The 17,765-nt window shown below is 42.5% G+C and overlaps 1 protein-coding gene across 1 annotated transcript in view; it reads right to left on the minus strand.

The window, feature by feature from the left end:
• INPP5B (inositol polyphosphate-5-phosphatase B) overlaps positions 1 to 17,765 on the minus strand; it is a 55,071-nt gene that overhangs the window by 10,716 nt on the left and 26,590 nt on the right. The window contains 9 exon segments of the mRNA XM_070404764.1: positions 333 to 468; positions 1,286 to 1,395; positions 3,502 to 3,613; positions 5,064 to 5,251; positions 5,901 to 6,017; positions 6,365 to 6,479; positions 7,420 to 7,521; positions 8,546 to 8,713; positions 10,165 to 10,261. Of these exon segments, the coding sequence (XP_070260865.1) occupies positions 333 to 468; positions 1,286 to 1,395; positions 3,502 to 3,613; positions 5,064 to 5,251; positions 5,901 to 6,017; positions 6,365 to 6,479; positions 7,420 to 7,521; positions 8,546 to 8,713; positions 10,165 to 10,261 (1,145 nt within the window).

The following is a 17,765-nucleotide window of genomic DNA, read 5'->3' on the forward strand; positions in this document are numbered from 1 at the left end:
GCATAATATGATCTCTTTCACAGAAAGGAAAGCCTTCCTCTAGAAACATCCTCTGTGTTGCATAGAGAATACTGACACACATTTGTAAATGCATGGAGAAAGGTCTGGAGAGATTCAGTCCAAAAAGTAAGGAGGAACTTCCATGTATGCAGAAACATACAGTGGTAGTATGTCAAAGCAATTATGAATTAAACTGAAATTAAAACAATTTTTAAAGGAGCGTCATCATACTCAAGGGAAGAGGAGGACACCAGGAAGAAAAAAGCAGTCTTGGTTTTGAGAGCCTGTTATTCCCCACGGAATGATGACAATGGGTGCAGCTGCCCACCTACCCCAATGTCAAACTCCGAGCTGACAGGCTTGTGGTCACTGGTCTTCAGGGCCATGTGGCTCTGGTAACTCAGCTGAGTAATGTTCTTCCCTTTCCAAAGGATCCGGTCACACCAGGCAGGAGCACGACACTTCTCACTGAAATGCAAAGTCCACACTGGGGTCCCCACAGGCACAGCAGTACCCACTGCCTGGCTAGCCCCTGGCTCAGCTGGGGGATGACTGGGCAGAGCCGTCAAGTCCTTGAGGCCCAGTGATCTGAGAGGTCAGGAGCGATTTGGGCTCACGAAGATATAACATGTATCCTGTGTATCATCCAAAACACCATTCAGAATGATTCCCTGCTCTTTGGCCTCCTATCGGGGTGAGGTGAGAGTCAAAAGGCAATCTGACAGTAAGTACTCTATGGTTCTTAAGAGATGGTGGTTAAAACAGGCTTTGAATTCCTACTGCCTGGGTTCAAATCCTGGCTCTACACTTGCCTGCTTGGGAGGCTCTTTAATTTTTTAATGCCTCAGTTCCCTGATCTATAAAATGAGAATAACAAAACCATACCTATTTCAACAGGTTGCTGAGAAGATTAAATGAGATAATACAAGTAAAATGCATTGAATAGGGCATGGCATACCATAGGCACTAATAAAATAGATGAACTACTATGCAATGACCAAGTACAACCTAAGTTAGTTGGAATCATCTTATTCCCCTAAGAATAACTTAAAAGTAAACCAGTCACAAGAATTATTAAGGAACAAAGGCTAAAGCAGTCAAATAGAAAACAAGGAGGAAGGCAGGCTGCTTAATGAGCAGCTACTGAAAGAAAATGTTTAACCAGAGTACAACACATGGAGAAAAGTCACAGTAAACCTATCTTCTTTAGGCCCATGAGGGCAAGTGCTTCCCTAAATTTCTGGGTTTTCGTTTGCCTGACCTTCTGAAGCAACCTCTGACCTACCTGGTATCCCACTCGTCGGAGCCAGTGTCATATTTATAGGTCGGCTGGAACGTGAGTTCGCCTTCTGTGAAGCCTTCAAAGACAGCCTTTGCAGCCACCTGAGTTTTCAGCTACACAAAAGGATGGAAGAAAAAAAATCTCAGAATAAAAAGGTTAAGCCTTGAATGAGTAGATATCAATCTGAAATCTGAACCCTAATTCAAAGGGAAAGGCCCATGAAAAAGCTATTCTGGAAGGTTATTTTTTAATTTTATTTTACTCCCCCCGCCCACCCCTTCCTATTGACTTTATTGGGGTGACACTGGTTAACAAAATTACACAGGTTTCAGGTGCACAATTCCACAACAAATCAGCTGTACACCGTATGTAAGATCTTGAATTAACTAACTTCTAGCAAGAGGAGTGAGCAAGCTAATGTTTCCTTTGCCTGAGTTTTTAAGGTGCTTTTATAAGAGTTACTGCATCGAGGGAGCCTGAGTACCATCTTGCTGAGAGGTCTCTAAGAGGATTAGGTACCAACAGACAGAGCTTTTCCCTTTTAGGTATCAAACACTTCGACTGTGTAGCACAATTGTTTTAATTATACAGAGAGACAAAACTGCATATAAAAGAGTCTGGAAAGATACAGTCCAAAAAGCAAAGGGAAACTTCCATGTATGTAGAAACATATAGCAGAAATATACCAAACCAACTATGGTTTAAATTTAAAAATCACTTAAAACAAAACAAAAAAACACTTTCAAAAGAAGCTTGTCCAGCTAGTTATATGAACTGAAGGAAGCTGTGTGCCTTGATTTCTCCATCTGTAAATTTTGGACTTAGAATCTGCTACACAGAATTGTTGGAAAAATGAACTGTCAACTTAGAACAGTGCCTGACACAGTATAATAGTTAGTATCCTTCTTAGTGCACTAATTCTAGGAGCCCCTTCCAGATCACACTCTCGGCAAGAGATAAAAACAAAGGTGCTCCTGCCTCCCCGTCCTCTCCCCCCGGCACCCAGCTGGGTGCCAAGTGAACTGGGGAAGAACTGGCAGCCCTAATGCAGGAGACAACAGTTGCCAAATTCCCCAAAAAGCGAATTCCTAATATAAATTAATAAAGAAAAAGCAACAGGAAGTAAAACATTTAGGTATTAAGGTAAGCTGATGCTTCTTGAATGAGTATATATAGACCTTAAAACCATCTGGAAAGCAGAGAACACACAAAACAGGTACTATTACTTGAGGAAAGACCAGAAAAGAAGGCAAGAGGAGATGAGTATTAAACTCCAGGGAAATTAGAATGCCTCAGTCCAGAATGCAGAGGCAAGAAACAGATAGTTTAGAATAGAATAGAATAGAATAGAATAGACTGGATTAATGCTGAAATGGGTATTAAAGAGAATAAAAGTAATTTACCAAGGAAAACAGCTACAGAGAAAAAGATGGATTGATAAAGAGATTATTCCATAAAGAAAAATATATAAAAAAAGAAAAGATATAAAGTTGATGGGTATTTTTTCCTGCAATTGATCTGCACTGGGGAAAAAGAAAACTGAAAAATTTAGACTAATGAATACTAAGATTATTTAAAAGGGGACATAGACTAAAAAGAAAAAGAACTTTAACATTCTGAACAATTCTGACCACTGGAACCATTTTTCAATCTATTGAGGAGTAACCTGAAGAAAGAGAGAAACTGACTGCTCTTGTCCTATGAAATGGCTAATGCTTTGAGACAGAAACGCTGACCCAAACAACGGCAGGAGAAAAGCAGGTTACAGAACTGATTCCCACTGGAAGTGAAGAAAGCCATTCAGGAAAAAGAGTTGCCATTCATATTGGACAAGTTTGGGGAGGAGGAGGATAGGGGAATAGGAGACAAAGTCAAAAAAGAATTAGAAAATAATTTTAAATAGCCACGTATCTTATTTATGAGAAGTCTGGTACCCCTACAGTTCCAACTTGAATGAATGAATGAGCACATACAAGGCAGAGAGACAGAGAGAGAGAGAACACTCCTGCTCCCAAGAGAAGAGAGACCAGGCACCTCAAGGGACAAGCCAATGGGGAGACAACTATGGACATGCAGATGAAAGACCTGACTGGACATCAGCTCCTCAGGGAAACCTCCCAAGCTGAGGAAGAAGAGGTTGAGAGTTGAGAAGCCAGGCTTTTCTGTGCCCTCACAGTGTGGGGACAGCTGCCTGAGAGGGCACAGGTGACCATCTGTACCTGGTCATATGCATACAGGGTTTGAAAGTCCTTCTCTTCAATGAGCTTTTTCACTTTTTCCACATCCAACTCTTCTATCCGGTAGTTGAGGTCCCCCAGCCACAAGATCACACTGCAAGGACAGAGCACAAAGGTCGCAGGCGTTAGTAGGGACTTCACCCTTCTCATCACAGAAGGCCCCTGAGGCTCGGCCTCTTGGGAGCTGGGTGGGGAAATGATTCAGCTGCTCAGGAAATCTTTCTCTCTTGTCCTTTCATTTAATACCACGTCTACCATGCTGCTTACACAATTATCTTGGTCCAAGTTCATTATAAACTGCCTCTAGTTCTCCTTGACTACTTTATATTCTTGTATGGTTGGAAAGATAGTCTAATAGGATCTAAAAGCAAGACAATAATTCACTTCATTCTCGGGAAGAGGCAAAAAGATCAAGTTTGGGGAGTCATGCCAATCATCCAGGGACCCCAAACTAGATGATGCCATGATGTTGCCTCTGCCTCCACACACACTCCAGTCCACAAAACACACACCCCCGCCCCCGCCTTTGTTTCTAGAGCTGAGTTATTCTGAAACAAAGCTCAACCTCTACAGTAGAATCTGGGCTTAACCACCACCATAGCATCGGTTGGCTCAGTGTGACAGGTGTTTTATGACACCTGATGCTTTGGGGGAAAAGATAATGGAATGCTCCTCAATAACACTACACATCCCATAAAGTCCAATAGTGCTCCATAAGAAGCAGCAACCAAGTCAGGAGAGAGTCTGCACCGCAGTATGCACACCCCCAAATAAAAGCAGACAAACTGACATGCAAGTTGCAACCTCACAAACTAGGATGCTGCAGGCTTAGCAGAACGGAAGACACACTCCCTGCTAGGTTCCCTGGAGAAGGAAAGCCATCCTGTCAGCTTCTGGGACACCAATGAGCTCAAGACAGTTCCACCATGGCAGCAGGCGGGATGAGAGGCTGGACTCTGTATGCTCCCTGGCAGACACCATGGCCCCAGCGGCTCTTCCTCTTTATAAAAGAAGTGGCACAAGCTTCAAGTGTTACTTTCAAGTCAGAAATTCTCATATGCCTTGAATTTAGACATATAGGAAGTTTTAGAGGTAAATGAAATAAAAAGATAGACAAAAATTAGCAGAAGATGCTCCAAGCAGCTGCAACTATAGCTTTATAAAGTTGAGGTATAAAAGACTTAGTGAAGGCAGACAAATGCAGTCCTTCTCAATTACATATGCTCCTGGGAAGAACAGATGCATAATATCCTGAAACATACTTCTAAAGCCTGGAGTTGAGATGCTCGCTCTTTGGCTGCTTTCATTGTGGTGTTGTACCAAAGCAGACCCACATTAAAATAAGTCTTAAACATTTTCCAGGGACAAATGATTTGAGAATTCTAGAGGCCTGCCAGATGGTAAATTAGGAAACTAAACCTTTCCAAGGGACATGATCCGTGTGTAACCGAGCCCCCACTCCAGCAGTGGGAAGCCTCCCCCTGTCACCTCCCTAACAAAACACCGGGCGACGTGACCTGTGCGGGGTAGAAGTCCAGACTCACTCGTGCTTGCTGATGGTGAGAGGGGGAAGGCTCGGGTCAACCTGACAAAACTGCATTCGAGAGCAGATGTCTTTATAGTCCTGGTTCCTCCTCTCGTACTCTTCTGTGTGGGCTGCCAAGTGCGAATTCACGACGCAGATGCTGGTATTATGGAACTTGAACCTGATCGCCACTCCTCCTTTGTTACCCTACGAAGAGGAGCCCAGAGAAATCCAGTTTAGATGGTTTTTTAATTATGTCAGTTGCTTAAACCTGCAAACTTTCAAAACGTTTTCCCTTAACTAGTCTTTGTAATAACCCTGTGAGGTAAGTAAAGCAGTATTACTGTCTGCATCTTACAAGTAAGAAAACAAATCCAAGGAGGCAGAATGACTAGCCAGTCCGTGGCAAGCGGAGTCCACTTTCCATGAAATCCCAGGAAAGCCACATGCTCTCCCTTCTCCACAGGAGGCTGAGCTCTAGCGGTAGGATCTAAACGCAGGACTTCAATGGCCTCAAGAAGAAGAGGAAATGGCAAATCTGCATCAGCGTTCTTTCTTTTCCTCTGTGACCCAATATAGTTTCTGCAACCTATTTCATGGATTAAATGGGAGAATAAACTCGAGACTCTAGTGTGCAGTAAACATGAGGATCCCTGCTAGTTGGGCAAATTAGCCAGCAATTCCCTAAAATACCATTTGTAAATGGTCTGCTCAGTCCAGTCCTGCTGAGGGTACAATTCATCTTCTAATACCAGTATCCTCACTGGGACACATGCATCAAGGTATCATGAGAAGTGGGGTCAAAACCTCAGGGATCAAGGCCCTCAGTGTGCCAAACACACCACCAAGAACTCACCATCCTCCCCATGATTCCTGTCCCCACGGTCTCAGCTTCCACTTCGGAGATGTGTGCTGCATGTTCCTGTTTGACATATAACAGCAGCATAATCCCAACCAGTCGGATGAACTTCACCTGGAAACCAGAGCCAAACATTCAAGTCACGGCATTAAACAGAAGTTGGAAACAGAAACAAAGATCCCAAAGGAGAAGTGGTCTCGAAGCTGGCTGCGAGTGTTCGTGTATCTCCTCCACACGAGGACCCAGGGTAATCACCTACCCAACTCACTGAGCAGGCTACGTGACAACTTAGCCTACAAGTGCCAAGACCTGCATCTTGCCCACCCACAGGTGCCTCTTCTGGAGGACCTAGAACTGAAAATAGCAGGATAATCAGGACTGGCTTGGGGAGAATGTGAAATACTGTCTTAACTTCCCTGCGTGGCAACCTACCATTCGAAGGTCCCTGACTCCTCTCTTACCTTTGCATACTTGGCATCTGGATGAAGACTCTCTGACACGGCTTTAAACCACTCTTCCTCCTTTGGGGTGTCATGGAAGAAAAAGGCCTCCTTACTCAGATCAAGCTCCTGGAACCTATTAGGAGAAGCCAGAAGTAAGAAAGTAGAGAAAGGTAATGTACAAGATGACACGTCCTAAGATCGGTTTGGGTGCGTAAATCCTAGCTTTCTGGCTACACTGCAGGACCCGCAAGAGAAAAGAAAAACAAACGCTCAGGGCCGAGGGTCAAAGTGCTAAGGCGCTTACCAGTGCTGTCACAGCAGCAGGCCATTCCCGCTTCATAACCAGCCTGTGAAGCAGTTGGAAGCATCCGCATTTTACATCTGAGGTCACAAGTTCACACAAGCACCAAGTGGCAAATGGGTTCAAACCCAGGTCTACATACAGTCCAAATTCTAGGCCCTTCCACTTTTCCATACAGGCTTCTCTGCTGCCCCATCCCCATCAACAGAGCCCAGTATAGGGGTAGGAGGATGCTAAGCGTGAAACAAAAGGGACTGACTGGTGGGGCCTTTCTTTTTCTTCTTCTTCTTCTTTTTTTTTTTAAACTAACCTTCCTTCCCTGGCAAAAAATATTCTTTGCTTCATGACCAAAAGTGTTGAATGTCTAAGTAACGAAAATCAATTCAAGGTGCGGTGATTTTAACAGAGGATTATACTAAAAATTCAATACTAGCATTTAAGTGCCAAGCACATCACTTTAAGCGTGCCAGAAATGTGTTTAACTATGAGGGAGAGCGTCAAACAGAGAAGCAGCTGTTACTAAGCACATACTTATTCGTCAATTCCTTCACCTGCTGTGAAGAGTCAGGTATATAAGGGATGGGCAAAAGTAGGTTTACAGTTGTGATTCCATAAACCACAGTTTATTCTTGTATTATTATTTGTTAATTGTGTTATTTTCCATAGGAACAACTGTAAACCTACTTTTGCCCACCTCATCTTCATGTCCCCATCTCTTCAGCTGCAGCTATACATTGGAGAATGTAGAAGCGACTGGAAGAGAAACACTCACCCTACACAGTACACATCTGGGGCCTGGATACCGTGACTTAGCCAGGGCTGGAGGCATTCTTTGGGGGACTGTCCATTCACATTGTATGTCCCCACAAAAAACCTGTCACCAAAGAAAACCAATCGGTCACTCAGGAAGACTATGGAGACAATAAGGGAAAGCATTTTAAGACATAAAAAGGTCACATCTAACCTATACCAATGACTGCAGTCTACTGTGATATTTGTTGCTTGTGTGATCACTTCAAACAGCGCAGGCCTACTCTGAACATTCCTACTTAGCTCTGACAGCCTTAGAGAACTATAATCCACAAGATAATTCTTTACCCTGAATATGCTTTGGAAATGAAAAGTACCTTGGTAATTACTTTCAGAAGGAAAGCAACAGCAGTACTCATCATAATTGACTATTCAGTGATGGCGAACCTTTTGAGCTCAGCGTGCCAGCATTTTGAAATACCCTAACTTAACTCTGGTGCCGTGTCACATATAGAAATTTTTTGATATTTGCAACCATAGTAAAACAAAGACTTATATTTTTGATATTTATTTTATATATTTAAATGCCATTTAACAAAGAAAAATCAACGAAAAAAATGAGTTCGCGTGTCACCTCTGACACGCGTGTCATAGGTTCGCCATCACTGGACTATTTCTATCCCTAGAAGCAATGTTACTTTGTCTTATGGTCACAGTGCAATAATTTAAAAAGATCTAGCAGAATCATGCAACCTTGATTCATTCAACTTTCGGTAACCCTGTCTAAAAAGATTACCAAACACTAACTTCAATTTACTAACTTCAATTTAAATGACTTTCTTCAAAGGCCCAGAACGACCAAGGGTAGGCTACGTTCCTTTTTTTGTATCCATATAGCTCTTCAAATAGTGCTGTAACTATGTGCAAGCTGTGTCACTCCCACTGTACCACACCCACCAGAGTGCCCGGCCGAAAAGGCACAGAATAAACGCCTGCTAATGAAGAGTGAATGGAATCGCTCATTTTAGAAAATGAAGGGAGAGATCTGTAGTAGGATTTGCTTTCAAATCCAGGGTACTGGGGGTGGAGGTAAGTGCTAGTTGAATGATCATTTTCCTTTGGAAACAGTCTAAGAGCCGGTTAGCTACCTGAAGTTCTGGATATAGGTATAATCCTCCTCTTTCTGCATCAGATATGATTTCACCAGTGTTTCTCGCAGTCCGAACTTCTGCATCGACAAAATATGAGCCTTGTCTGAGACTGTGATAGTGGAAGAGCGAACCATGTCGGTAATTTCCAACTTGGATTTAGCCTGTCTAGAAAAACAGACCAAAAAAAAATTGTTATCATATTTTGATGAGTCCTTCATGACATAAACATAAAGCTAGAAGTTTCCACACACAAACATCTGAGTCACAGAAGGCAAAAGGAGGCTAAAGTAAAACTTATTTGCTAAAACAATACTACTTCTATGTGGAATTAAGTAAACATACATGTTGTTGACTAAATAGTACATTGGTCCAGAGGGTTTCTGAAAATACATTCATAGAATCTCAGACCAGAAGGGGATCTTGAAGATATTGTAATCTAATGCCTTCATTTTTCAAATGGGAAACAATGAGACCCAGCATCATTAATGATTCACGCAGCTGGATGGTGCCAGAGTGCCTCGCTTAACAAGACTGTGAAACAATCCAGCCTTGGCCAGTGTGGCTCGGTTGGTTGGAACACCATCCCATGAACCAAAACGCTGTGGGTTCAACTCCTGGTCAGGGTACATCCCTGGGTTGCAGGTTCGATTTGTGTAGTTTTAGTCATATTAAAAATTATTCAAATGCTAACTTTAAAATTAAACAAAATTTGACACTTACCTAACAGAATCATAATAATAGCTCCAGAAACTTTTTTTGAAAATCACTTAATGAATTAAGATCTATAAAGCACTTGAAGTAGTTTCTGACACTAAATAAATGCCACTTAAGTGTTTGCTATTACTCTTGTCATGTACATACAGGGTGGGGTAAAAGTAGGTTTACAGTTGTGAGTACACATTGTATTATCATTTATTAATCATTGTATAATTTTCCATAGGAACAACTGTAAACCTACTTTTGCCCCACCCTGTATTAATTAAGGCTATGTAAAAATGTATCTGTGTGTACCAAGAAGGCTCAAAGGTGAATTGAGAATGACAGACCTGGGTTCACTTAAAGTTCAGGATCTGTTCATTGCAGCTTAAGTGCAAAATTAAAATACTGATACAATAAAGTAGTTTTATCTTGACCAGAAGACTCTGGCCATGATCAGTAGGGTGCGCTAGAGTACATACTAAATATAACAGCACATCAGAAAAAAAGAAAGGGGTAAAAATGGGAAAAAGAAGACTCTTCAGCGTCAGCAAACTCTTGAAAGAATGGGAGGGAGAAATCAAAATGTTTCTAAACTGCATTTCTAAGATAGATTTAGATGCCAGTTTCAAATCCTAGATCTGCCACTTGCTAGTTCTAGATCTTGGGTGAGTTTTACAACCTCTCTTCTCACCTGTTTCCTTAGCTGCAAGACAGAAAAATAATAGTACCTACTTCTCAGGTTAAAATAAGATAACTTGGGTAACTATGTGGCATACACAGTAAGTGCTCAACAAATATCCTACATTTCTTAGGCCAGCTACCCTGGGACAACTTACCTCATTCACAGGAATGGTTTCAGTTCTATAATGAAGAAAACCTCAGTCCTAAGAGGTAGCAGTGAAGGGAGAGCTGATTACCTTGTGAGCAAGTTTTCTGGCTTATCCTGACCCCGGGAGCTCTGGTCCACAAACAGGCCTTTCCCATTTGGCCTTGAATTGTCCAAGTGAGAACCACCTAAGTGGGGGGGAGAAAGAATTAAAACATAGTTACGTATATTCTCACATATACTTTAGCATACAGACCACAGTTTCTCAAATCATACTAGGCATTACTGGTAGTCCACATGTTACTCAAAAACATAGGAAAGCCTATGTTTTGTTGGTGTCTGGGTGAAGCTCCCACAAAGCATATACCAAGAAGAAAGAAAAAAAATTTTCATCCAGCTGTCTACTGCTGAAAACATAACACTCTTTTTTCTTGGAGACAGAGTGCACTATAGAGTGAATAAAGCTATGATATCTGCAGACCTAAGTTCTATCACCAGCTCTACTATTTATTGTCCTTTTGACTATGAGCAAGTCATCTAACCTCTCCAAATCTCAGTAACTTGGCCTGTGCTGCCCTCCTCACAGGTTTATTATAGGGATCAAAAAACTGACATGTGAGTAAGCATTCTGAGACAACACAACATATTACCCTATATCAGGGGTCCTCAAACTACGGCCCGCGGGCCACATGCAAATACAAATATTGTATTTGTTCCCGTTTTGTTTTTTTACTTCAAAATAAGGTATGTGCAGTGTGCATAGGAATTTGTTCATAGTTTTTTTTTTTAAACTATAGTCCGGCCCTCCAACGGTCTGAGGGACAGTGAACTGGCCCCCTGTTTAAAAAGTTTGAGGACCCCTGCCCTATATAATAAAAGGGTAATATGCAAATTGACCGAACGGCAGAACAACCAGTCGCTGTGACGTGCACTGACCACCAGGGGGCAGACGCTCAATGCAGGAGCTGCCCCAGCTGGCAGGCTCCTATCGCCAGATGGGGAACGGGGAACTGGGGGTGGGTGGCAGCAGGGGGCGGGGCCAGCTGCCAGCAGCCCAGGAAGATGGCCTGGATTGCAGGCCAGGCCTAGGGACGGTACACACGCACGAATTTCGTGTGCTGGGCCTCTAGTAAAATATAAGATCTTATTACCACTTACTGCAAGTGACACTTCAATTCCAAGGAGGAAAAAGGCAAGGGTTAGATATCTAAAACTGGAAAGGGCCTAAGTGCCCTCGAGAATGAGAAGAGCTTGTCAGTGTCAACAAACTGCCTTGAAAACCAAAGAGCCCAAGGACTTGCAACAAAGAAATATTTGGGGAAGTTGTTAAACCAAGATAATTAGAAAGTTAATAATTAGAACATTAATCTGCCAATAACTTCTCTGCTCCTTAAAACCCAGATCCCTTGTCAACAGGAAACAGCATGAAGAGGCCAAAGAGAGATGCTGCTTTAATACACAAGTTTCAAGGGGCACCAGAGGCATGAAACATCACTAAAGAATTTTGCTCTGAAGACTATTACTAAACATGGACTTTTCAACCATGCATTCACATGATCCAGAAAAAAGCAAACAAACTTTGGAGTTGAAAAGAAAACACAATCATTTGAAACATGAAAATAATTACATTTCAATGCCTCCAGTGAATCACCTATTCAATTTTGCTTTCCTCAATGCCTCTCAAATCAATCTATTCCTATCCCCAATGTCACTATACCAGTCCAGTTTACCAACATCTCCCTGAATGACTTTGAAAACCTCAACGAGGCCTGGCCGGCGTGGCTCACTGATTGAGTGTCAACCTATGAACCAGAGGTCACAGTTCAATTCCCGGTCAGGGCATATGGCCAAGTTGTGGGCTCGGTCCCCAGTGGAGGTTATGCAGGAGGCAGCCAATCAATGATTCTCTCTCATCATTGATGATTCTCTCTCTCTCTCCCTTTCCCTTCCTCCCTGAAATCAATACAAATATACTTTAAAAAAAACACATACACCTCAACAAGTCTCCCTGTCTCCGTTCTCACCCCACTCTCTCTAACCCAATCTCTACACCGTGACAAAAGGATTTTTTGAAAAAGGAAATCTGATCTGTTAAAACCTTTTAAAATCCCCCCAATGATAAAACCCAAACCCCTTAATATGGCTGTCAAGTCTCTTTCCAGTGGAGATCCTGCCCACCTCTGGCCCCCTCCCTCCTTCAATGCCATATTCAAAGTATATTAAAGTTACTGCAGTTATACAAAGACCCCATTAGAAACCGATTTCTTTCTTCCTTGCTCTGCTTTACACAGCTAACTCCTACCATCCTGTGGCCAGGGGTCAGCAAACCTTTTCTGTAAAGCACCAGAGAGAAAATGCCCTAGGCTTTGTAGACCACACAGCTACAACTACTCAGCTCTGCCTAATACGCAAAAGCAGCCTTGGGCATGGCTGTGTTCCAATAAACTTCATTTATGGTCACTGAAACTTGGATATTTCATAATTTTCATGTCACAAAATATTATTCTCTTTTGATTCTTTTCAACATTTTAAAATATAAAAACTATTCTTAGTTCACAGGGGGTACAAAAGCCAGCAGCAAGCTGGATTTGGCCCACGAACTACCGTTAGCCAATCCCCTGCTGTAGGCCCCATCTTAGAAGTCACTTCTTCTAAGAAGCCTCTCTGACCCCTCCTAGATGGGTCAGGTGCCTGCCCTGACACTGGTGTTCCCACAGCTCCCTATACTTCTCCCATCACAGCCCTGATTGCTGTGCATTGTAACTGTTTGTCTCCCCAGGTAGACTGTAAACTTACTGAGGACAAGACTATGTCTGATTGACTCATCACTGCATCGCCATCATCCAGCACACCAGACAGTACATTATAAGCAGTTCAATCCCTCAACAACTCAATAGGACATACTGGATGAACGTGGATCTTATGTGCCTTATATAAATATATAACATCTGAATTCAAGCCGGAAGTGTTCTTTTGGAATATTTCAGGTCACCTTCTCATTGTCTTCAGCATATAACAAAAATAAGGCAGGGAGAACCAGAATAGGTTGTTTCTAAAATTCTACAACCCCATGGTTAGTTATTCCTAGAAACCAAATCCCCACTGGATTCCAGCTCTCTTGCTTTACTCTAAAGGTTAGAGAGCCAAGATATTTACTAGTAAGTTAGTGAATGGCATATGGGGACAACTCTTAAAATGGTTGAAATCCAGAAAACTGACAATACCAACTGCAGGCAAGGATGTGGAGCAACAGTAACTCTCATTCATTGACTGTAGAAGTGGAAAATGGTAGAGCTGCTTTGGAAGCAGTCTGGCAGTTTCTTACAAAGCTGGACATAGTCTTACCATATGACCAGCAATCATGCTCCTAAGTATTTATTGATTTGAAGATCTAGGTCCACCTAAAAACCTGCATGCAAATAATTATAGCAGCTTTATTCATAATCATCAAAAACTGGAACCAGCCAAGATGTCATTTAACAGGTGACTGGATAACCAAACTGTGGTGCATCCCTATAATGAAATATCATTTAGCAATAAAAAAGAATGAGGCCCTGGTCGGTTAGCGTGTCGTCCAGATACACCAAGGTTTCGGGTTTGATCCCCAGTCTGAATCAACCAATGAATGCATAAATAAGTGAAACAATAAATCAGTGTGGGGTTTTTTTCTCTCTCCCCCTTTCTCTCTCTCAAATCATTTTTTTAAAAGAATGAGTTATCAAGCCACAAAAGACATGAATATTAAATGTATATTACTAAGTAAAAGAAGCCAGTCTGAAAAGGCTAAATATTATCGGTATATGATTCCAATTATACACCATTCCAAAAAGACAAAAACTATAGAGAGGGTAAATATATCAGTGTTGGCCAGAGGATAGGAGGAGAAGGGTATGTCAAAGTGACACAGGACCCAACTGAAAGAGCTCCAATGGCCACAGTTGGAACAATTTGAGCAACAAAATAAAAAAAGCAGTATTGGATTATAATTCAAAGTATAAAATAAATATCCAGCAGTCCATAGTGATATAAATAAATAATAGAATAAAAATGAATAGTCCGGCCGTAACCGGTTTGCCTCAGTGGATAGAGCGTTGGCCTTCGGACTGAGGGGTCACAGGTTCGATTCCGGTCAAGGGCATGTACCTTGGTAGCGGGCACATCCCCAGTGGGAGGTGTGCAGGAGGCAGCTGATCGATGTCTCTCTCTCATTGATGTTTCTAACTATCTCTCTCCCCTCCTCTCTGTAAAAAATCAATAAAATATATATATTTTAAAAAATGAATAGTCCGGCCAGCATGGCTCAGTGGTTGAGCATTGACCTATGCAATCAAACCAGGAGGTCATGGTTCGATTCCCGGTCAGGGCACATGCCCGGGTTTTGGGCTCGACCCCCAGTGTGGGGTATACAGTGAGAAGGCTAAAAAGGGCTAATTCAAATGTAACCCTGATATTTTGGGGGCTAGCAATTGGAATTCATGCCTATAAGCTCAGTGTGCATTCTTGATGACCTATAATTAAGGTCATTGCCTCCTTCCCCAAAGTCTTGCAAGGCTTGTCAGGCCATAAAAACTTGAACAATGCATTGGGGGGGGGGGGGGTCATTATCACTGGCCTCAGGACAGATCATCAACATATGGGGGCCTTCCTGTAAGCCCACAAAAGGGGCGGAACCATATCTGCAAGACAAAGACCCCAGAAGGTTATAAAAAGCAAAGCTTCTGCGTGTTACTTCACTCTGATTTGGAAATTATTCCCGGAGTCCACTAGTGTTAATAAATGGGTTCCTCCCTTTCTCTAGGAAGCGTGCTTGGTATTTCTTTGCTCTTCTGTAACACAGGAGGCAACCAATCAATGATTCTCTCTCATCATTGATGTTTCTATCTCTCTCTCCCTCTCCCTTCCTCTCTGAAATCAATTTTTTTAAAAATTTAAAAAATGAATAGAGGAGAAAAGACAAATCTTCTATGAAAAATTCCAAATAATTTAGGAAAATATTCTGCATTCAGGGAGGTGAAGCATAATTGCCCACTCCTTAAGTATGGGCTGCACATGGTGACATCCTTCCAAAGAGGACAGTAGGGAAAGGGGGGGGGCGGGGGGTGAACAACCGTGGAGAAACCTGACCAACATGACCTCAGCCAGGAGACTAAGGTTCATATCAACAGTGAGAAGTCATGTTGATAGCACAGCCTTAATATGATGTGATGAGAATGATAATTGACTCCCATTGTCTTCCTCCCCAAACCTAACCCCAGTCTAATCATGAGAAAAACAGCAGACAAACCCAAATTGAGGGTCATTCTACAAACTACCTGACCAGCACTCCTCAAAACTGTCATGGTCACCAAAATCAAAAGGTCTTGAGAAATAGTTGCAGCCTAGAGAAGCCGAAGGAGACATGATGACTAGATATAATGTGGTAACCTAGGTGGGGCCCTAGAACAGAAAAAGGACATTATGTAAAAACAAAGGAGAAAAAAGAAGTTCTGGAGAGATCGAAGATGGCGGCATAGGTAAACACCGGAGATTGCCGCCGTAAACAACCACTTCAAAAATACAACTAAAAGTCGGAACGGACATCAACCAGAACCACAGGAAGGCTGGCTGAGGAGAGACTCTTCAACTAGAAGCAAAAACAACAGCATTCCGACGCTCAGAGGAGGCGCAGTGTGGAAAATTTAAAGGTACGGTGGTGCGGTGGTGAGGGTGCGCGCGCAAAGCGGGCTGGCGGCTGAGGGCGCGGTTGTCGTTTTCAATCAGGAGTGAGTCTCAGACTCTGGGCTACAGATCCGGGCGAGTCTCTAGGGACCCAGACTCAAACGGGAGAAGCGGGACTGTCTGGCTACGGCCCCTCCGAGGTTTGCAGCGGTTGCTGGGACAGAGAGGCAGAACCCCTGGGGACGGACTGAGAACGGCCATAGCGGCTCCCTCCCCCCGCCCTGTTGATCCCGCCCGCCCAAGCCCTGCGCACAGCCATTTGCCGATCGCCTCAGGCAAAGGCTGGATTAGCGCCTCCCCAGAAGACAGACGTTTTCCGCACAGCTGATTCCTACAGCCAGTCGGCCTGGTGGTCAAATCCCTCTAGTGTTAACTACAACAATTAAGGCTTGGCTAGAACAAGACTGCGCACAGAGACCACAAGGGGGTGCACCAAGAAAGCATAAAAGATGCGGAGACAAAAAAACATGACAGAAATGGAGGATATGGAGCTAAGAATCGCAATTTTGAGGGCTTGCCATAAATTTGTGCAGAGCCTCACGAAAACTAATGAGACCCTCGATGCTACGATAAAGAAATTAGAAAGTAAGCATACACGGACTGAAATAAAGAATATTATACCCAATAGCAGACCAGAGGAGCTCAAGAATCAAACCAAAGATTCGACAAAAAACACCCAATTGGAAAAGCAAAATGAAAAAAGAATCCGAAAGTGTGAAGATAGTGTAAGGAGCCTCTGGGACAGCTTTAAGCGGTCTAATATCAGAATTATTGGAGTGCCAGAAGATGAGAGACAGCAAGATATTGAAAACCTATTTCAAGAAATAATGGCAGAAAACTTCCCCCACCTGGAGAAAGAAATGGACTTACAGGTTCAAGAAGCGCAGAGAACCCCAAACAAAAGGAATCCAAAGAGGACCACACCAAGACACATCATCATTAAAATGCCAAGAGCAAAAGACAAAGAGAAAATCTTAAAAGCAGCAAGAGAAAGAGGCTCAATTACCTACAAGGGAATACCCATACGACTGTCAGCTGATTTCTCAACAGAAACTTTGCAGGCCAGAAGGGAATGGCAAGAAATATTCAAAGTGCTGAATACCAAGAACCTACAACCAAGATTACTTTATCCAGCAAAGCTATCATTCAGAATTGAAGGTCAGATAAAGAGCTTCACAGATAAGGAAAAGCTAAAGGAGTTCACCACCGCCAAACCAGTATTATATGAAATGCTGAAAGGTATCCTTTAAGAAGAGGAAGAAGAAGAAAAAGGTAAAGATACAAATTATGAACAACAAATATGCATCTATCAACAAATGAATCTAAGAATCAAGTGAATAAATAACCTGATGTACAGAATGAACTGGTGATTATAATAGAATCAGGGACATAGAAAGGGAATGGACTAACTATTCTTGGGGGGAAAAGGGGTGTGGGAGATGCGGGAAGTGACTGGACAAAAATCATGCACCTATGGATGAACACAGTGGGTGGGGAGTGAGGGTGGAGGGTGGGGTGGGAGCTGGAAGGAGGGGAGTTATGGGGGGAAAAAAGAGGAACAAATGTAATAATCTGAACAATAAAGATTTAAAAAAAAAAGAAAAGAAAGAAAAAAAAAAGGAAATGTGAATAAAATATGAACTTCAGTTAATACTAATAATGTATCAATATTGGTTCATTATAAAAAATGTGTCATCACTAATATCAGATGGGGAAACTGAGTGTGGGACATACATGGGTCTCTTTGTACTATCCTCACAATTTTTCTGAAAACCTAAAAGGATTCTAAATTAACATTTATTATTATTATTATTATTATTATTATTATTATTTTTAAGGCAGACTGGGGACTGAACTCAGAACTCTTTGAAAGGCTTATCTAGTCTCTGCCTCACCTCCCAGCCTCTTCTTAACCCTCTGCAATGGGGCCTCTGCTCCCCATTACAGTAAGTCCTTACTTCATGTCATCCACAG

The sequence above is a fragment of the Myotis yumanensis genome, unplaced genomic scaffold, assembly GCF_028538775.1.
Source record: "Myotis yumanensis isolate MYYU_CA2020_CCGP unplaced genomic scaffold, mMyoYum1.0.hap1 SCAF_2, whole genome shotgun sequence".
In the NCBI taxonomy this organism is placed as follows: domain Eukaryota; kingdom Metazoa; phylum Chordata; class Mammalia; order Chiroptera; family Vespertilionidae; genus Myotis; species Myotis yumanensis.